General features: G+C 37.0%; 1 protein-coding gene across 1 annotated transcript in view; it reads left to right on the top strand.

Moving 5' to 3' along the window:
- Positions 1-19346, top strand: part of UBE2W (ubiquitin conjugating enzyme E2 W) — a 34940-nt gene extending 15594 nt beyond the window's left edge. The window contains exons 2-6 of the mRNA XM_082753000.1: positions 2999-3090; positions 8237-8339; positions 10568-10723; positions 11767-11842; positions 16190-19346. Of these exons, the coding sequence (XP_082609126.1) occupies positions 2999-3090; positions 8237-8339; positions 10568-10723; positions 11767-11842; positions 16190-16203 (441 nt within the window). The 3' untranslated portion in view covers positions 16204-19346. The remainder of the gene's footprint in view (positions 1-2998; positions 3091-8236; positions 8340-10567; positions 10724-11766; positions 11843-16189) is intronic.
- Positions 19347-22766: the final 3420 nt, after the last annotated feature.

The following is a 22766-nucleotide window of genomic DNA, read 5'->3' as shown; positions in this document are numbered from 1 at the left end:
CAACCTAACGCTAACAGCCCTCCACTAAACCATATCCCTAAGCTCTACATCTAAACGTCTTTTGAAGACTTCCAAGGATGGTGACTCCACCACTTCCCTGGGCAGCCTGTTCCAATGCCTCACAACCCTTTCAGTGAAGAAGTTCTTCCTAACATCTAGCCTAAAACTCCCCTGGCTCAACTTAAACCCATTCCCCCTCGTCCTGTCACCAGGCACGTGGGAGAACAGGCCAACCCCCACCTCGCTACAGCCTCCCTTGAGGTACCTAAAAAGAGCGATAAGGTCACCCCTGAGCCTCCTCTTCTCCAGGCTGAACAAGCCCAGCTCCCTCAGCCGCTCCTCGTAGGACTTGTTCTCCAGGCCCCTCACCAGCTTCGTCGCCCTTCTCTGCACCCGCTCAAGCACCTCGATGTCCTTCTTGTAGCGAGGGGCCCAAAACTGAACACAGTACTCGAGGTGCGGCCTCACCAGAGCTGAGTACAGGGGGACGATCACCTCCCTAGCCCTGCTGGTCACGCTGTTCCTAATACAAGCCAGGATGCCGTTGGCCTTCTTGGCCACCTGAGCACACTGCTGGCTCATATTCAGCCGACTATCCACCATCACTCCCAGGTCCTTCTCTGCCTGGCAGCTTTCCAACCATTCCTCTCCCAGCCTGTAGCTCTGCTTGGGGTTATTGCGCCCCAGGTGCAGGACCCGGCACTTGGCCTTGTTAAACTTCATGCAGTTGACCTCAGCCCATCGGTGCAGCCTATCCAGATCCTCCTGCAGAGCTTTCCTACCCTCAAGCAGATCGACACACGCACCTAACTTGGTGTCATCTGCGAACTTACTGAGGGTGCACTCGATGCCCTCGTCCAGATCATCGATGAAGATATTAAAGAGGACCGGCCCCAGCACCGAGCCCTGGGGGACGCCACTAGTGACTGGCCTCCAACTGGACTTGGCTCCATTCACCACGACTCTTTGGGCCCGGCTATCCAGCCAGTTTCTAACCCAACGAAGCGTGCGCCAGTCCAAGCCAAGAGCAGCCAGTTTCTTGAGGAGAATGCTGTGGGAGACGGTGTCAAAAGCCTTGCTGAAGTCAAGGTAGACCACATCCACAGCCTTTCCCTCATCCACCCAGCGCGTCACTCTGTCATAGAAGGAGATCAGGTTCGTCAGGCATGACCTGCCTTTCATAAAGCCATGCTGACTGGGCCTGATCGCCTGCTTCCCCTTCAAGTGCTGCATGATGACGAGGAGGATCTGCTCCATGATCTTACAATTTTGTATTGCAGTTGATGGACAATGCATTGTCCATATATATTATTTGATTTTAATGGACAGGTCCCCTTCAAGGTAACAGCAGATGTTGAAGATGAGACTAGGGCATTTCAGTGGTGCTCTGCTGACTATGTATGCATTTATTTCTTCTTCTCTGCTCTCTGCTCCCTTGGGTTACTGTTCTTTTAGAAAGAACCATAAATATAACATGTGAGAGCTGAAAAGCTGCAGAGCAGTTGGAGAGAATATTTGTGCACTGATGAGGTGAATGAAAGAATGACTGACACTGGATTACACTGAAAAGCAGGTTGATGAAGAAAAGAGTCATAAATTGAAACTTCAAATGGTATTTTAAGTGATGGCAATTCAGCAATTTTTGTAGGATGTAGATCAAACGAAACTTCCTCTCTTCAAATTATTGTTTGATCAGATACCAGTAGTGTAGTGTGGGTGTTCTTAATTTTAAGATAGTTTTTAGGTTCCTTTGTAAAGACACTGTTGCAGTTGGGCTATATGTATCAGTAAATAGATCTACTCATTCTTTTGCTGTTCTTGTGTACATTTATTCTTTCCTGTTTTACCTAACACTTCCAAAGGTCTTAAGTGAAAGATTTTGAATTTTTTTTTATCACTTAAGGTTCAAGTCTCTGAACTTTAGTATTTTTTCCTTATGACAATCTGTATGACCAGGCATATCGGTTGAGGTTTATGTGGCAGTCATGTTGGAAAGTATCAGAAAGAGAACTGATTTGAAACCATTCCTACCATTCAAATCAAGGATTTGTAAAATGATTTGGGAGCTTTGTGGTTTACTTCATGTTAGTGGTGTTAAATATGGTTTGTGTATAATCTGTCTAAAGTTTTCCCCAGATATTATGCAAAAAGCAAAAGTTGAACACTGGGAATCTGATTTGATTCTTCTTGTTGGTGAATTGTATAGATGCTATGGAGGCCTTAGCGTCTTTTATGGAGAAAATATGCTTTGAAAGCACTGCCAGTGGTAACACTTTACACAGGCTGTGTATCCCTTATGACATAAATTGTAAGCAACAGTTCTGTTAGTTGTTGCAGAAATGGTTGCAGTTACTGATTTATCCCTGTCAAAAGAAGTAAGAACTACCTGAGCTACTAGTATAATGCTTCTCTAAATATTGCATATCTGGGGATTTGAAGATAGAGTTATTTTATAGTTAGAAAGTAGTTTGTGCTCTACAAAACCACATAATCCTGTTTAGTTTTGCTTTATGTCCTTTGGGATGACTTGGAACAAGGAAAATACTTGCACAGATGCCAAATATAAGCATCTTAAATAATGGAGAGAAGGAAGAGTTGTTCTGTTAAGGTCTTGGAGAACTAATTGTGAATCCGATGCTATCTGGGGAATTTGAAATGTTTACTGCTGACAATAGAGCTGTGGTAGACATCTGTGTAGCATGACAAAATCCTTGATACTGCTGTGTATTTCATAATGCAACAGTGCTTCACCTAGTAGTGTTGCAAATTTTACAGAAAATTATAATGAAAAAACACTAAACTTAAAGCCTGTGAATTTTCAGTTTAATTTCTTGGGGAGGATTCTTTCTTCCTTCTCCTGTTTCAATTTCACTATGGATTTAATTTTTAAATAACTAATTTTACCTTTTAGTAATTGATTAAAAGCTTACTTTGGTGTATGTGCTAATTTTTGAGCTTCATTTAATATTTGAACTTATTTTATACAATTTCTTTCTAGAAAAGATTACAAAAAGAACTATTGGCGTTGCAAAATGATCCACCTCCAGGAATGACTCTAAATGAAAAGAGTGTACAAAATTCAATTACACAGTAAGTATTGTTCAATTTTTTGCTGCTAAGTTGAAAAGTGTGTTGTGGAAAGTCTCCTCATGCCACTTTCACAATTTGTTCCAAGTAACATTGTGAACTTTTGTTTTTAATCCAGAGAATGAAACTTTTTTAATGGGCATATTGCGGTAATGTGCTGGACACTCTCAGAACACAAATAATGAATTCAATAAATTTGTATTAGGCATTAACAAAATGTTAATTGGTCAAAGCTTCTGCATATTTTAATTTAACAACCTCTTGTAGCTACTAACCTGTGAAACTCCTTTAAATTTAATGAAATAATGGAGTAGCTGGTTTAGACTTCATACATTATTGTTGTGGGTTAGCCCTGGCAGAGAGCTAAGTATCACAAAGCTGCTCTCATTGTCCCTGTGTGGGATGGTGGAGAGAATTGGAAAGGTAAAAGTGAGAGAATTCATGGACTGAGATAAAGACAGTTTACTAGGTAAAGCAAGAGCTACACCAAACCAAAGCCAAACCAGGAATCCATTTGCTGCTTCCCATTGGCAGGCAGGTGTTCAGCCACTCTCCAGGAGAGCAGGGCTCATTGTAACAGTTGCTTGGGAAGACAAACACCATCGCTCTGAATGTTCCTTCTTCTTTACCACAGCTTTTATTGCTGAGCACAGTGCCACGTGGTATGGGACATCCCTTTGGTCAGGTTGGGTCAGCTGTCCTTGCTGTGTCCCCTCCCAGCTCCTTGCACACCCCCAACCTGCTTGGTGTCAGGGCAGTACAAGAAGCTGAAAGTCCTTGTCTGTGATCTGCAACAGCTAAAACATTGGTGTTTTAGTGCCACTATTTTAGTCAAAAGTCCCAAACCAGGTATAGTGTAAGGCTCTGTGAAGAAAATTAACCCTGTCCCAGCCCAAACCATTATAATGAGTATATTTCATAGTTATTAATTTCCATCATCTTACTCTAAGCAGAGAAAACTTCTTAAAGAGCAGAGTTGTCCAAATTCATTTTTTGAGACTCTTGCTGTAATTTATGCTGTGCAAAACTGAAATAAAAATATGGTTAAATATTCTGTGCATTTTATTGAAATTCACAGGTGTTGTTCTCTATATTAAACTAATATTTTTTTTTCAATTGACTAAAATTCAAAGACTGTGTTGACCTTTTTTTTTAGGCAATTTACTGTCTTTTTTTCTTAGATTAATTCAGAGAAATGTTAGAAAAATCTTTGCAGATACAAAAATCAATGAGTCTGAATTTCAGAATACTTGTTCTTGACATGTAGCCTGGTGGTGGATCAAGGTGTAGCCTTGATTGATGGATCAATTTAAATACATAAGTTGAGCTGACTTGTGATGTTTCTTAACATTTGCATTTCTGATGCTGGCACTCTGACTATGCTACTTAAGGTTTTATAAGCCTTCAGTGCTTTTGGTATACTGAGTTAAATACTGCTGTTGCTTTCAAGTGGTAACTGTATTTTGTGATACTTGATGCTGAAGACTGTGACTGAAACAAGTTGAAATAGCACTTCCCAGAATTTGGTACTAATAGCAAACAATTGTACATTTGGTGAATTGAAAATTGTTTCTTGCTTTACTTGGAGTCCTTTTTTTCAGGAGAAAAAAAAAAAAGTATTTTGCTTCTCAAAGAAAATCCAATCTAATTTTGCAAGAGCTTTTTCACTTGCTTAAACAAAAATAGCAATTAAGGGAAAGTTTACAGAAGGTGAAGAGATGTAAAAGGAGAAAATTTTTTTCTGTTCATGGATTTCCATTTTTCTTGGGATGTTTTTGTCACGAGTGCGACTGCATTGTTTTTTCTGCTACGTGCAATTTTCATACATGCAAGTAAAAACTTCCAGTTCATGGAGTTTTTTTCAAATTGTCACTAACTAGCTTCCCGATGCTAGAAACATCATATTTCGCCCTTCAAGGGTTTTTGATGCAAAGTAGCGTGTTCTCAGATTTTTAATCAAATTGAAGTTTGTGTTGGTGCACAAAATGGATTTGTGTACCAATACTCTGGGGTTTAAAAGGAGCTGAATAAATTAATTGGAGCATATGATGTAACTGGGTCATTTGAAACTTTAAGCAATCTTTTCTTTTTAAATACCCAATAATTAGAAGTTTGAGATGGCTTAAAAAGGAAAAAAAAAAAAAAAAGAAAAAAAAAAAAACAAAACACAGGGAAGATGGGTTTTAGTGATTCCTTGACCTTAAGAGGAACAGTGTCCAGGCAGAATTTTCTTCATAAATGAAACTAGTTCAAAAACTTGAAAGTGGAGATTCTGGATCACAAAGACCAATAAAGCTGAATGGTATTGGTGGAGCGTGTGTATAAATGTAAAAGCAGAAGGCATAGCAAGCTATGTCATCTCAAGTGCAGCTAGAATAAATCAGAGCAGAATATCCTGAGCTGGAAGATACCCACAGGGTCCCTCAAGTCCAACTCCTGGCACTGCACAGGACCACCCAAAAACCAGACCATGTGTCTGAGAGCGTTGTCCAAATGCTTCTTGAACTCCAGCAGGCCCAGTGCTGTGACCACGGCCCTGGGAGCCTGTCCCAGTGCCCAACCACCCTCTGGGTGCAGAACCTTTCCCTAACTCCCAGCCTGACCCTCCCCTGTCCCAGCTCCATACCGTTCCCTTAGGTGCTGTTGCTGTCCCCAGAGAGCAGAGCTCAGCACCTGCCCCTCCGCTCCCCTTGTGAGGGTGCTGCAGGCTGCCAGCAGGCCTCCCCTCGGCCTGCTCTGCTATGTGTCTTCTCCTCTAGACCCTTCATCATTCTTGTAGTCCTCTTTTCAACACTCTAATAGTTTTGTGTCCCTTCTATACCGCAGCACTTGAGGTGAGGCCACACAGCGTAGAGCAAAGCGGGACAATCCCTTCCCTCAACCCTCTAGCAGTGCCGTGCTTGATGCAGCCCAGGGTACTGTTGGCCCTTTTGGCTGCCTGGTCACGCTGCTAGCTAATGTTCTATTTGCCATTAACCAGCACCCCCATGTCCCTTTCCATGGGGCTGCTCTCCAGCCTCCCATTCCCCAGTCTGAATGTATAGCTAGAGTTGCACCACCCAGGTACCGAATCCAAAGCTTTCTGTATATTTCATAAAATTGGTGATGGCTCAGCCCTCTAATCTATCAAGATCTCTCTGCAAGGCCATTCTACCCTTGACAGAGTCAATAGCACTTCCTAATTTAGTATCATCCACAAATGTACTCAGTGCTCTTAGAGTCCTGCGTCCAGGTCATTTATAAAAACACTGAAGAAGAGAACTGGACCTCAAATAGAGGCACTGCAGAACCCTAATAGTGGTGACTGGCTAACAGCCCAATGTAACCCCACTTACTGTATGCCTTTGAACCTGACCCATCAACTCATTGTTCACCCATCATACCATGTACTTGTCTAGCTGTATGCTGGATGATTTTTCCAGAGGGATACTGTGAGATAAAGTATTGAAAGCTGTACTGGAATCCAAAAAGATATGTTTACTGGCTTCCCTTTGTTAACTAGATGAGTAACCTCCTCATAAATGGCAGTTAAGTTACTAAGCAGAACTTTCCATCATGGAAAAAATTATTGTGTTATTTCAAGTGTTTTTTCAATAAATTCTAGATTTGAAAACAAATCTAGGAGGGCACTAATCAGCGTCCTTAATAGCTGTACCAAGAAGTTATCTTCAGTCTGCGTCAGGAATTTCTTGGACCCACTGCTATCAGCTGTATGATATTCTCAGTTAACATCTGGGAAATTGAAGTCACCCATAAGGACAAGGGCAGTTGAGCTAGAGATATCCCTTAATTACTTGTAGAATATTCATCAGTGTTGTCATATGGGTTGGATGGATGAACTCCTACAGCAACACTTTATTTACCTTAATCCTTACCCAGAGGCTCCCAACAGTGTCATTGCCACCTGTAAGTGCTGTTCAGTTCAGCTCTGCTACATTCAATGCCACCTGCCCTGCAATCAAAGGACAGTCATTGCCCTCCTTTACCCTCCTACTGTTAAAGATAAGTTCCTCCCGAAGAGTGCAACAGCAGATCAGTGGAGAAGTAATTTTCCTTAAGAAAAAAAAAAAAGAAAAAAGAAAAAAAAAAAAGACAAGATGAAAAATATGCACCACTTAAATACGGGGACAGCCTATGTGGTATGAGGGTGGAGAGAGGTTGAGAAAAGGATCATCAGGACTGCCAGTGGAAGGGGACGTTGGCTTTTCTGAATGCATTGCTGTTCTAAAAAATCTCAGCTGCCTCACTTGGGAGTGATGTACATGTTTTTGTCTGAGACATTTGTAGTCTCTTGATAAATCTTTACATTATTGTATTCCTTAAATGTGTAAAACTCAATCAAGGGTGAAAGACAAAAATGGGGAAGTGATGCTACAGAGGATTGTATTAAATGAACAACAGAACTCCAAAATGACAGAAGTGAGATAGCATGGTGTTGTTATATCTTGAACACTATACAGAATCTATTTTGACTAGATTAAAAAAAAACACTAATTTCATGTTACAGTGGAAGAAGTAGATGCAGAAGAAAAACATACTTTGATATGTTGCATCTTAATTCCAGTTGCAAGTCATCCTTTTTCTGCTTTCAATTTACTGTGACCTTTTCATTTTTATATTACTAGCTTTTACAGTTTTAGTGTTCCCTTGCACGCCAGATTGCGTAATATTTAGTTTCTGACTTTTCTTGTAAGTTCAAGAGCAGCATTCCCCATTCCCTCTTGGATATTGATTTTATTTTAGTAAACTATAACGATGATTTCAATGATAGAAAAATGAAAACAACATGGAAAAAAGATGCATACTACTTTGTTCCCTTCCAAGCCCGATTTTATGTAGGAATAAACTTTGGAACAAGCCTTTTGTGTCAGCTTTGGCTCATGTAACAGCCATTTATTTGGGAACTGATGGATCCATGATGAGTTCAAGTCATAATTACTTGTATAATTTGTAGTGCTATAGCAATGCATGCATGTGAAATACTAAGCTTGTTTCTTTTAAATGTGGGCTGTATGTATTATTCTCTTATGATACTCATTGAAAGTTTAGAAAATTTGCTGATTAGTGGTTGATTCTATTTGTCCTGTGCTCCAGGAGTGAAATTATAATTTATTAGTCTATAATACTAATTTTTTTCTTAATTCCTTAGGTGGATTGTAGACATGGAAGGTGCTCCAGGAACACTATATGAAGGGGAGAAATTTCAGCTTCTATTTAAGTTCAGCAGTCGGTATCCTTTTGATTCGCCTCAGGTAATTGTTTTCTTACCACTTGCTTAACTCTATCTCTAGGTTATAGCTCCTTTCATTTTTAAATGAAAGCTAGCTAGTTCATTTTTAAAACTCCTGCATCTTCTCTGCTGCCATGGTTAATATGGCTGCCAAAAAAAACCCACGTTATTGTGGTAGGAATTGTCATAAATACCTGGCCTCTTTGAGAAGCCTACAAATCTAGTGGTTAGAATTAAGGGATAAACTCATGTATTGCTTTCATGGTAACACTAATTGCTGATTAATTGCAGCGTTACTGCCAGGATGCAGAATGAGCTCTGTACATCCATCTGTCCACTACCTTTGAGAAATTTTTTTTTTTTTTTTTTTTGGCTTGTAAGAGGTGTTAGGCTGTCACTTCTGATCTCCTCAGAACGGAAGAAGAAAATTGAGGGTGCCTTAATTCTTGCCTTGTTTCAGCTTGAAGTTCAAAGAGGGATCTCTGATGCTTTTCTCATGGCTATTGAAGCTCAAGCAAGGAGCTATGAGAGTCACTTAAACTCTAAACATACATATCTTTAGGCATTATGTTAAAAACTGGAATGCTAACTTTTCAGTCTCAGGTTTTAAGGAACAAACTGGCACCAGCACATCTGCATTTTGTCAGTTTTGCAGTGAACTACTTGTAGGTGATCTGTGAGAGGTTAATCACTTTCATTTGGTTCCAAGTAGGTATTGTTTGTGCTCATTACCCAATGTGTATGTGTGGCTGTATGCAATTTATTGTAAAACAGCAATGTAGATCAGTACACGTACACAGATGTATTTATTTTTAAGCACAAAAGGCAATTAAGAATTTAAGTACTGAGTATTTGATTGCTGTAATGTCCAGCAGCATGATGAAAATTCTAGACGCTGAGTTCATTTATATTACAAACCTTTGGATTATAATTCTTCCTCCTGTAAACTATTTTAGATTTACAAAAAATAATTTACATGTCCTCTGCTTAATCAGTCGGTTGTTTTCTACATTAAATATGTTATCTGTCAGAACATGCATGCTTTTACTTAGTTGCCTAGTTTTGGTTTTCCTTTAAAGTGAAGACATTAGATAGAAATTAAATACGTTACAGGTTATGTAGGTAAGCTCTTCAGTGCTTAAGAAGTATCTGTTAAAGATCTATGAAAGATCATTCTGCATCCAGTTTTTCTGCTGTTACAGAAGTCTCTACACTATTAGGCAAACAGGTTAAGCTCTCTCCCTTCAGGTTCACATGTGATTAAGGTGATACTTCTTGTAGGCAACAACGAGATGGGTGTGTGTGTGTGCATGTACGTGAACTTATGAAATGCTTAAGAGGCAGCGGGATATTGTACAATGACATAACAAATCTCTACCATTCATAATCATAAAAGATTACAGTGGTTGTGTTGGATAAGGAGCTCAGGAGTATAACGCTGCTGTGAGGATATCACTTTTACTCCGTCTCCATTGGTCCTGAGCTAACTGTGTGTTTGACAAAACCTTCTGTTAGAGCAATAATTGTTAAAACTGGTTTTCTTACTTTTTTTTTTTTTTTGATTGTGATGTTATCTTTCAATAGAGAAGAGTTAAGATTCTCAATGCTGTTTTTGTTGTTCACCCATGTTAAATAAAAACAAATTCTATTTAAAATAATGATCTAAAGCATTTCCTATGTGGTAACATACTGTGGTTGTAGAAGTTATAATTAATTGGGTTAGTTCATTTAACTCTTTATGAGTTGTCCAGAACTTACTTTGTTGTGTCCAGGATTATAGAAATACTCATTTATAAGTCTCATTATGTTTCTTGATGTATATTATTGTGGCTTATGAAACAATTAAAATCCAGTGTTTTGGCTATGCAACTGTATTTCTTAGGATATAAAAGACTGAGACTACAAGATTTAAATATTTTGGTTTGATATCTTTACGCTGTTGCCTTGACATTTTTTCTACTCTGTGTGGATATTTGTAGGAAAAAAACTGCCATTTAACCATCTATGCAACTTCATCTTCATAGCTAATAAGGCTTCTGTCATTTCATTTTACATTTCAATTAATGCAAGAATGAATGGATGTGGTAAATTGCATTATTACTGTAAGTGAAAATGGCAGAATCCACTTCTTAAATAAGATATTGCTGTCTTTCCAAAAGCCATGCAGTTTTAAATAAAACGGGGACAATAAATAACAATTAATGTAAAAAAAAAAATTACAAATGTTTGTGGTTTCTTTTTTTTTTTTAGGTCATGTTTACTGGTGACAATATTCCTGTTCATCCACATGTTTATAGCAACGGTCATATCTGTTTGTCCATTCTAACAGAAGACTGGTCTCCAGCTCTCTCAGTGCAATCCGTTTGTCTTAGCATTATTAGCATGCTTTCCAGCTGCAAAGAAAAGGTATGGGTTTTTTAGCACGGTTGGAGTAGAGCAAGTGAACATTACTAGTTTTCTTTTTTGCAAAGTAAGTTTTTTTTTTTGTTTGTTTGTTTCTGAAATTCTAAAATAGGCAAATGTACTGTATCTGCATTTCTATTATTGAAAAAGCATTAATCTAGAGCTGCAAACTTGCAGTTCAGTAGGTACTTTTTAACGTTTTTTATGGTGACTTGCTCACATTTCTGGAAAAGCAGCATGGATAGAACCCTTCTACTTGTACTAACAGTGAAGTTAAATTCTTACAATTCTGTGTAAATTGATTGTCTCTAAAGGCAGTGCAAAGTGACTATTTACATGTATTTAATGCAGATGTCTAAGATGTTTTTTGTTCGTAAATGAATGGCACTCAGACTTCTTTTGTAAAAGAGGCTACTCTTTTACTCATGACCATTTGTTTTGGAGTGGAATTCCCATGGAAGTTAATTTGAGCTTTTATATCTGTGATATCCAAACGTGTATTTATTACATCCCTGTCACTCGTAGTCATGTGTATTTGGTAGAAAAATACCACCCGATTGCTTTGTATTATATTCTCTGCCTCCTGATGATACTTATAAAGACAACTGAAGAATATGAAGTGTTGATGAGACATAGATACTTGTTTGATGACAGCTTAAACAAAGCCCATTTTTCACCCACTCCAAGCTGAGATTTATGGATGTGAATTGGACCTAATATATAAAAATGACATCTAAACCGCAAAGGAAATTACTCTTTAAAAAAAAAAAAAAAATCAACAGATGTTCCTTTCTTATGTGCTTTATTTTTTTTTAATTATTCCCTCCCCCAACCCCAGTCTGTCTTCAAGTGGTTTGGAATTTCTCATGGAATCTTGGCATGAATATCTCCAGTAAGAATCATTACCTGGATTTTTCTTGCAAGGGCCCTAGCCCTGCTTGCTACCTTGTTTTCATTGCATTCACTTTCCTAAACTTATTAAATAGTTCATGTATTTACAATGTGGGGATTGTTTGATTATTTGTAGGTCTTTTCTTCTGTTGCAGAGGCGACCTCCAGATAACTCATTTTATGTAAGAACATGTAACAAGAATCCAAAGAAAACAAAATGGTGGTATCATGGTAAGTATTTAACTAGGACCAGAAATTTTGAAGCTCTTTTAGATTGAAGGCAGTTAAAATGCAGGAAGGCAGTGTAAAGGCATTCAAAGCTTAAAATTCTTTAATTTCCAATATTTATGAAAATCCCATTTCTGAGATATCTGCTGTGAATTTCTTTATATCACACTTTAATGATTCTTGACTGAAATTTAAACAACACAGATTCGTGTTTTAGGTTGTAGGACTGAATTTGAACAAAAGTTCTTGTGAACTACATCAGTTCATGACAAGTCTTAAGGTGTGGGTGGGGAATGTCCTTAATTGAACTAGGTGTAGCTTTAAAACCATTTTTTTCTTTTGTTGGTGGTAACACTTTAAAAGCTTTCACTGCAATAAAAATACACCTGTATGTTTATAAGCAGCCTTGTTTTTTTTCAGTAATTTCCATTGTTCATCAGAATTTTCAGTGTGAGACAGTTGGCTGACTTAAAGGTTCTTAGGAACTTATAGTGATGTAGTAGTAAGATTCTACACGTACGTGATACATATATACCAAAATTGCAGGGTCAGTAGTGCTAGTGTTGTGTTTTTTTTTTTTCCTCTCTTTTTCCTTGCCATCTGCTCTCTTTCTGACTTTATACTGTGTTGTTTCTTTCTTCTGGCTCAACATTTGTCATCTTCCCAGAGCTGGGCTTGGTTGTATGTGCTTGTCCTATCTGGTCTGTTGGTAAGAAAGGAAAGGAAGAGCGTGGCAGAGGGTAGAGATGGACTATGCTTTCCTTCTCTCTTCTCCTGTTGGCCAGTACTTTCTTTGCTTTCCCTAGGATAATACTATCAAATGGTGGTTATCAGAAGCCTGTGTATTTGGGGAAGGGTTGTATTAGAGTAGAAAATACTGTCTGTTAGGATGGTGCAAGAAGAGCAGGTCTTATTGCTACGTTTCACTACAGCCTCTGTCATGAGACATCCTAATTTTTTCTGTCTCCCCACCCCAGGACGCGTTCTGTCCTTTATGTGAAATGAGGTCAGGTAGTTTGATATAACGGGAATGGAGAGGCTAAGGGCTTCATGCTTAAATTCTTAAAAACCCACAGCGCCCATGATGATTAAAAAATTGAATTTTTCATAAAACTTGCTGATACCCATGTTTTTTTTGATAAATGGTAATGTAGCAGAATGAAACTGTGTTTCTCATAATACTCCAATAGTCTCTCTAAAACAAGTTGACTTCAGTCACAATAAGAGGAGTGCTGTATGTCATGGGGTCAACAAGTATGTAAGAAATTTAGGACTGTTTATCCTGTGGTTGTACATTACGCTGTTTTTAAAACTGGCTCCAAGAATAATAATACTCTTGTCTACAAGGATAATAGGCTGGATTTTTCATCTTCACTAAATTACTCAGTAATTGCTTTCTCTCCATTTTCTGTTTTCTCACTCTTGCAATATGCTTGGTCCTTAACTGTTCCTAGTTTTGCTTTCTCTTTATTGGCAATTTTGGGGGAATTCTTATTGACTTTTAATTTTGTTTTCACTTGCTAGTTATTTCTAAAGAGAAATGAGTTAAGTTTAATTTAGTGGCTTTATCTTGTGATTAAAACATGTTCTATTTACTTTGAATTTGTACTAGAGTTTCTTTTTGATTCAGGATTGAACTCTTAAGGAGAACAGTCTGCAGATACTACTTTGATTTCTTATTCATGAAATTCAATTTGAGTTAAACAGGCAAAATTCCAAATGAGTATGAGAAGAAATGTGGTTATCTGACTCTGAAATTTGCTATATAACTGTGGCTCAGAGAAATCAGGCTTCTTATAGTCTACTGAACAAATCATTTAATTACTTCAAAGTAATTACTCAATGGGTGTTTTTTGAAAGTAGGAAACCCTTTCCTCCCCCACAAAGTCAGAGTAACCTAAAAAGGCAACCGAAGAGGCAAGAGAAAACAAGTCAGTTATTTAAATAACTTTTGCTGGTTTGTTCATAATATTTTCATTTGTTTTTTAAGTCCTTTTTTAACTACTAATTACAAAGTAGGCCATATTTTCAAGTTTATTGGGCTTCCGCCCCCCCACTGCGCTTCCTCCCCCCCCTTAAATTTGTATATATATGAAGACAAAACATTGATGTCTGTTGGACAAAAGTTTTCTTAAACTTTGGAGTTTTTTTTGTTTGTTTTTCCCCTAAAATTTTGTGTACCCCTTGCTCCTTTTCCCAAGTAATGATAATTTTGTTTCTCTTCTGGTCATATAAAAAAAGTTTCTAGAGGTTGATCTTTCAATTTTTGGTACTTTCCAAACTGGTTTGAAGAAATGGTGGATTACACTAAAATGGGAAGTATAATTTGCCTGCTAATTTTAACCCTTTCTTTCTGGAAAAGATCCGTATTCAACCTGAGGTATAGCTGAAAAAATCTACAAGCTCTTAGAAGAGGTGGCTCTGTCATCTTACTTTTCTGCTTCTACTTCAGCTGAAGTCTCGCGTATCTAACCTTGTGGTTACCACTTTGGGCTGGGTAAATTAGGGGAGAAAAATCTGAAAGCCCAGAAAGAAAAACAGTTAAGTGCCAGTGCTAATATGTGAGGGAGATGCAGAGTGGTCTTGCTGCTTCTGTTGTAAGGTAGCCATTAAACTGGCTTAGCTTTAATGTGAAATTGAATCTTTGTATAGTGAAAAGACAGGAGGAAGATTGTCATCATTTTTAATGTATGCCTTTGAAGATTATTTTGTTTTCCAGTAGGTGCCTGGGATTTGTTTAGCTGGGAACAAGCAGTGCGTGACTGGGAGGTGATGTAAAGCAAACCAATGTAAACATAGAGGCATAAAGTAGCACTTAAAGCTACACTCTGACATGTAAATGTGGTTCTGTGTGCATCTATCTTATTACTGAATTTTTAATCTCTCATTTCATCCCTTCCTCAGCAAAGCAACTTATTCCATGAGCAGAATTACAGAGCCTACTTGCTACAAACTCAATGTCTTTGCAAGCTGTCTTTCAAAACTCTTGCTTCCTCTTACTAATGATATCCTTGATAACTAAAAATATTTCTAGATTATCTTCCCTACCCGATGTCTCCTTTAGCTGTATGTTGAGTTTCATGCTGACAATTTCAAAGTTTGTCATGCTGTGTTAAAAGACAAAAGAGGATCTTCCAGATAAGATTTTCTTGGTCATCCAGGCTGAAATTGGTTTCATAAAGCTGTTCTTTATTCTTTGTGTTGTCAGGAGGTAGATTTTTGTGAAAAAGAATTGTGCAATGGTGTTAATTTTCAACTAGCACCTCTTTACTGCTTTCAGTTTTTCAATAAGGAAGTGTTTTCCATCGTATTTGTTCTAAACTTTGAGTACACCATTTAAACACCCCTTCTCTCTTGCATCCTTGCCCCATTTTTTTTTTTAACATGTAAAATTGTTCCTTGCCTTCTTACCAGAACAAAGGCCTTTTTTTTTCTTTTAAGTAATAGTATTGAGGACATAGTATTTTCCAGTGAGAATGTAGAATTGTTTGTTGCTACTCCTATTTCTACTGTTTACAGATTTAGTAATCTGTATGGTTTATAGGACAACTTTTTCAGTGTTTGCGAGGTTACAAGTAAGTGCATTAAAAATAACCAGACAGGAAGTTTACTTTCTATTAATAAACTTAATAACAACTGTTGCCAGTTGCAAATATACAAGTTGATGTGAGGAATAGAAGGTTTAAAAGGAAGAGCTTTCTCAGGCAAATGCATACATTAAAATCTTAAAGCATAGCACAAAAATGGCTGGCCTAGAAGACTCTTTCATAATATGTGCAGTCACAGTATCTAAAATTTAATGAATATTAGTTATTTTCGCATTTGATGTTTAGTATTGCAGTTGTAATCTATTGCTTTGGCGTGATTCTGTCAGCTATAGTTTGTGTTGACACTTCAGAATTACAAAAAAAAGGGTTGAGAGCAGAAGCATCAGGAGAAGCCAACTCTGCCAGCTCTTATCGCTACATATTCCTTATAAAGGATTTCTCAGTTCAGTAAATTGATGTGGACCTGCTATACTTGAAGGGGTGCAAAATGTTAAGCATATTTGGTATTTCACTTTCCTAATGAGTAGCTTTCTAAATGTTAAATGTGGAAATTATTGTCCTTTTAATGGAATATTTGCTAATACTAACGTTCTCAGGGGGTGTACATGTGGTTTGGAAATTTTTTTTTATGTTCTTGCCTTTTTTTCTTAAGTCATTATTGAACAAAACTGCAAACTTAGTTGATGTGTTACTGCTGCATGTTAGTATCTCTGCCAGGAATTGCTTCTGCGTACAGCGCCGTGTTAACTTGGACTTGGAGTGTTTACATGTTTTCCATAAATACTCTTTTTTTATTTTAAAGATGACACATGTTGATGCCACCATTTTGTGATCCTCGTAGCAGAAGATAGTCCTACTGAGAAAATGAGCACTTTGATCATTCAGTCTTTGAACTTTAACCTTTGACTGGAAGTGACCTATAGGCAATGAAGACTACTTCTTTTGACTGCATTTTTACTAGTGTGCATTCTGGGCGCATGTTGATCGCTGGTTCAGTCCATGCAACTGACATGCTTTTATTAGTCATACAGTATTAATGCAGGTGTCCAGAAATGTCAGAATAATTCCATTATTTTTATTTTAAGCTTTTGGAAGAATTCCAGGTCTTCATATATTGTGCAATAACACTGAGCTCCTTGGCGGTTTTGGTGCATCCATTGCCGGCAATGGACATTGTACCAGGGAAAGGTTTTGCTCCTGCCACAAAAAGATTGATGCATGACAGAACTTATGAAAGTTCCAGATATATTTGGATTATAAACAAGGGATCTACCATTACCTTAAAAGCCACCCCATTCTTTTATATTTGGATTCTATGCACTGTGATCACAAAACTAGCAGCATGAGTTAACATGCTTAGCTGAAGGACTGTAATAAGATCATTGCATATTTATTAAATTGTTTATCTGCTGTCAAATTGTTTTGACATGGAAGGTTTTTCAAGTGACGTTGGCAGGGAGGTACAATGTTATCCCTATGGTGAAATAAAACTACTTTTTGTATATAGTTATTCATATCTCTGAAGCAAAGGTATGAGTAATTTAGGGTATGAGTGATTTAATCAAGAATTTATTTTGGAGATAAGAGAGGATGGCAGTGATATAACTGAACTTGCTGCAGTCCGTAATTGGGCTTGTAATTTGTACTTTAGAGCTTTTTCCAAATAGATTGCACACTGTTATTTCTGGCTAGCCATCAGCATGAGCCCTACTGCCTACACCAATATTTCATTTATTTATGTGTTTGAAAGCAATCCATATAACATTTTTTGTTTGCATTCACTGTTTCCTTTCTTGTTGTATGTCATGTTTGAATGTTACAAAACAATATTTTGATTGAAAAGCTTTGTCAGAAGATATTTTCATGTAAATTATTTCTTTACCTTGTAAGCATCATCTTGTCTTTTAATCCTGTACTATAAAAAGAAAAAAAAAAATACATTTTTGACAGAGGCTTAATGTTTTGACAAAAAAGTGTGGACCTTCTTATTTAAATTTAGACTAAAATATATTTTCTTAAACTTGCTTGTCCCACGCAGCCATACTGTGTTGTTTTTTTTTTTTTTTCTTTTTTTTTCCAGGCTTTTACTTCACCAAAAAAAGATGAAAAAGCCTAAAACCAGATTAACGTTTTTTCTATGGAGCAACATTTATTGAAATAATAAATAGTTGTTCTCACCACTCTGTAATATTTTGATACTGCAATTAGGTTGTCTTTTTAGGAAGCACTTTTATAAACGTAATACCTTTACGACGTATGCAAAATTTCTATGACTTTTTTTTTTTTTTTTTTACTGTTGCCTTATTGTTGCACTCAAAAAATAAAAATAAAGTGGTCAATACGTGAATGTCTAAACAAGTATCTACTTGATTTAAAAAAAAAAAAACAAAAACAAAACAGAAAAACAACAATGAAACAACCCAGAATGAGTAACTACAATAACAAACAAAAATTTGGCTGATAATGATGATTATTTTTTTTTTACTGCTGTATAATAACTGACAAATTTTATAGCCTTGTACATACTTCTCTGTTACCTAATGTTTAAAACATTTTTAAAAAACATAGATACATAACTCAGGGTAGATAGAGGTCAAATGGATTTACTCTAGAGAAGTATTTTGTACAGCAATTTAATTATCGATATTGTCTGTGAAGTAAGGCTACAATATTCTTCAGGAACTGCTATTTTTTCTACTGTATTGAAAATATTTCTTGGCCTTTAAAACTCGATGGTAAAATCTAGCTTTGGATATAAATTTGATGTGTATATGTACTTTCACAGTGAGCCTTTAAAACATAGAATTCAGATTCTTTTCAGAGCCAAAAATAATCATTTTAAGAAAATGAAATAGTTGTGCTCCTAACTTCTTGTTTAGCTAAATTTTATTGTTTTAAGTTAATCAAATCAGTTATTTTTGAAAATGGTTCTTACGAAAGAGCAGTAATCTGAATACTTAATCTGTATGTTCATGTTAGCTGCTCTGTATTATTGATTGAAAAGATTGTTGCATCTTTGAGAAATTCATGTATTTTCATACAGCTGGTTCATATAATGGATCCTATCAAATAGTCCACAATGAAGAGACCTGATTGTGACACAAGGTAATGTGTCCGAAGAACTGGTTCAAGTGCATCTTCTCAGATACACACATCTTTTCATATGTTGGATTGCCCTAGTACAATACGTGGTTTCAGAGAAGCTTTATTACTGTATGTATGTTGTTGAAGATCTCCGTTGTAATGCAAAGCATTTTATGTTTTATTGACCTATGCTATTGTGTGGACTACGATGAAGTAAACCAAATTTATGCTGCTCTTTAATTTTATGAAACCCTCTATAATAGAGAAGCAGAAATCCAAGATAGTTTAGAAGAGAAATTACCTCAAGTCTTTTAGTTTACAGTAGAAATGCAGCCATTGGTTCTCTCATAGATGTGTTGGTAAGTTCATCTATATACAGAGGGCAAGGACAAAACCTATATACCACTCAAGCCCTCAAAATAATGCAACTATTCTGACAATACTATGATGCCCTGAGAAGGGGCTTAAATTAGATGAAGGTGGTGCCATCCTTTCTGTAGGGTGACCCTGTGTATGTAACTTTCACTTGGAATTTCTTACATCAAATGGTTACAGAATTGGCTTGAAATGTTCTTGCTTTTATTTTGTGTCAATGTTGATGTTGTTAAACACTTTGTTTCGTGTTTAGTGTCTTTATACTATAACACAATAAATTCTTGTTTTAAAATAGATTACTACCCTTGAATGGAAATACGTGTGGACCTTTTCATGGTGGAGTGCAGAAGTTCATTACATTTAGCTACTCATGAGACAAAGCTGCCAGTAGTTCCTTAAAGCTGTGATGGATATCCAGAGAGGGAAGTGTATAGTACTGAGATGTCTTCTCTTTTCTCCAGAGGATATCTGTTGTACAGCTGAAGAAAATAGTGTCTTTAAAAACAAACAAACAAAAACTTAAGATGTACTAAATTACCAGGTAATAAGTCTTCTTGGAATGTGTGTTTTCTTCAAGATAGGATGGCTTCTGTTTTGGAAAAAGACACCACCTTGATACCTGAAAAAACTGTTAAAAAAAAAAAAAAAAAAAAAAAGTTTTAATGCATACATGTTGCAGTATCCTCATCTGGATGTTCGATTTTTAGTTATTACTTTATTTGAAAGTCTAGCCAAGCATAGTTAATATCTAAGGCTTTAAAGATAAAGTCTAAAGAGACCATAAATTTCCCATGCCAGTAACTTTTAAAGAACAGATTAGGCAAATGTCTGTCATGAAAAGTTTCCATCTTCCAGCTACCCAGAAGGATGGGAACGTTGATTTAGGTTTTGGTTTATAATGCAGGTACTTGTTGGCCTATTGTTTCCAGGACTTACCCAAGCTTTCCAGACCATCGGGCTCATAAATATCTTAAAAAAAATCGAAAGAGTAGAAGTATGAGCCTTTCTTTTAATTCATTAAAACATAATTCAGAAATAAAAAATCGAAAATATTTAGCCACTCTATTTAATTCTACTGATAAAAACAATGCAGGATATTTTATTCACTTGCCAGATTTTTCCCCACGTTTTAACTACTTTTTAAAATTAGTGTTTGAGGGTTTTTAAGGAGTTTTGTAACACTAATGATGGTTGCTTGACTTGTGCTGGTATGTTTTCTTGTCTTTAAAAGCTCCACGGTAGGACCTTTAAACTTCTGTCTTTTCTTCAGCAGCTGGGAACATATTTGTTGGAGCACTTTGGAGTGTGGTCTGCCAAGCAGGTCAGGGTTAAATCTGTTCAGATGAATGTTCTGGGCCCTTTCTCTTCCCAGACTACAGTACTGTCTGGAGGATGTTAATGCAGTTGTCCAGGGCATAGTGTTTCATCCTTACAGATGAAAAGAGCAGGGTTACAGCCGTTCGGTGTCTCAGTTTACTGCTACTAAAAAGGAAGACTTTGTACTCCTCTTTCCTTTCCAGCTTCATGTTCTACCTTGCACCTACCTTTGTCCATGTTGTGCTGAGATGATTTGGTAGATGTTAAGTCAGAAACTGAGCTGAGAAGAAAAAGTGAAAATCTTTCTTCTAAGCAAATTGAATCAGTTTGCTGCATGATCAAGAATTTTGGAGCTAATACAAGAAACTGAAAGGATTGTGCAGTTGGGCATTGGAAGGTAGTGACTGAAATCTGATTCGTATCTTTAGACTTCTGCATGGTGTAAAGTACTAGAAGCTTTGTTTTATGGAGAAGCTGAGTTATGTGCTCTGAGAATCCTGAGAGCTGGAGGTTTGGACTATGGCCATCTTTGCTGGAGGATATTCTTTCTGTCTGTTTTAACTCTCTTTTATAGTAAAAACCCTAAAGGTGTTCCAGAGCTTTCAAGTTGTCTATTACCTTATTACCTCTCCGTTTAGATGTCTTTAGTATCTGTGCACATGAGCCCCACTTTTTTTTTTATATCGAGGCTGCTAGCATTGATTCTTTTTTATTATTTTTTTTATTATTTTTTACTATTGCTTTTTTTAAAAAAAAAAAAAAAAAAAAAAAAAAGTCCTCAGCACTTCTGGTGCAGATCCATTCCAGAATACTTGAAAGCTCATGTTTCGGCTTACGATTATCTCAACTCTTGATCCATAATTTATATCTTTATGCTTGCTTTTATTTCAGACGTGTTTTTTTAGAAAAGGAAAGAATAATTATGTTCAGCTTGTTGTCATTGGATTAGGTAGAACTGCTAGCCAAAAGGGCTGAGATAGCTAATGCATGGTCAGCAGCTTGCCAGATTTGTACTGGAGGGCAGGACTCTTGCACTGAGGTAGGTGGTTTTTGAGATGAGTCCAGGCTGTTTCTCATTTCACCCCTTCCTCTGAAGGTCGTGTTCAAAAGGCAGATGGAATATGCTGGCTTTCATCTGTATTTTATTATTTATACCAGGTTAGTAAAAAGTTTAAGGGTCAGTAAAGAATGGTAGCTGTCATTCTGACTGGTGAAGGGGAATAGAGTGAACTCTCATTGGTTGCATAGGAAGAGCCCTTCCTTCTCTTTCCCTCTAAACTGTTCATGTGTCTACAGAACAAGTTGGTACCCGTATTTTGTGTGCACGAGATAAAGTACACGTTTTTATTGAATGTAGGTAATTTATTGAAGATTAGTATTTTGAAAGTAGTAGTAGAGGAAATAGACATCACTAGGCAAATGAGACAAAGATCTGTAAGAATGATTTAGAGCATACCTAACCTGAAGTCTTGATTTGCAACACTATTTGAATTTACAGGGAAAAAAGAAGTTGGGGGCATCTCACTCTAAAGTGTTTTTTTCACACTGAGTTTTGGGCTTTTTTTAGTCTGTTTCCTATCTGTGCATTATCATGACCCCCAAGCAGCAATTCCCATCTTAAGCATCGTGCTGGGTAATGGGTGGCTTTGGTGTCTTCAAGTAATAGTCCAGACAATCCTGTGTTGTGATTGATCTCCACATACTCCTGTTGATTAGTGAAGAGTAGGGATGCCATGTGGAAAGAAGCTGTACTTGCAAAGGAGGTTGGGAGGGGTGGAAGAACCGGTTCTTGAAGATCAATTTTGATGGATTTCTAAAGATTCTTAAGTAATTGGTGGTGGCTGGTGGTGGTTATAAGGTTTTTTTGAAGAGGATGTCAGTAATTGCACCAAGCTGTAAACCTCGTGTAGTGAAGCTCTTCAAGGGCAGATGCAAGACAACTGTGATAATGATGCAACTGAAGGAAAGGCCAGAGATTTTAAACTTCTGATTGATGTCAAACAAATCGGTGTTGGAAAACCAGTATCAGAGTTTGCCAGGATATGCTCAACTAAGAAAAACCATTGGTCCAAGCAAGCCATGACTCAAAGGATGGATAACCTTCTACGTGAGCAGAAGTAATAGGTTTCTTTTTGCCTTTGCAGTAATTTCTGCAGAAATCCTAGCAAACTTTGAGCCAAAAAAAAAATCATGCTATGCTAGACAGGAGAGAGATTCTGAAGTCTTGCAGATGAAAAATAGATCTGTTGCTATGTGTTTTTGTAATTCTGCAAGTTCTGTTTGCTTCCTTTCTTTATTTAGTCTGTTTGAGTAGACCAAATCATTATCTGGACATCACTAGTGTCTTCCTGGTATCCCAGGTGTTGACAGGAAATACTATATAGAAAAGCTTGTGATCCTTTTTCATAAGAACCGCACAAATCCTGCAAAGAGTTTTTATACTCATCTAGATATGTTTGTACTATCCACATCAGCTACTTTGTAATTTTTCTTAAGTTCATTTCTGTGTAACACTTTCTGAAAGATTTTAATGGTTTACCACTTGGATGCTATGTGAATTTGTTTTATCCTGAAAGCAAATTTCCTTACCTTAGAGACGGTAG

Source organism: Aythya marila, assembly GCF_965140915.1.
Source record: "Aythya marila genome assembly, chromosome: 2".
NCBI lineage: Eukaryota > Metazoa > Chordata > Aves > Anseriformes > Anatidae > Aythya > Aythya marila.
This window is presented reverse-complemented; position numbering and strand designations above follow the sequence as displayed.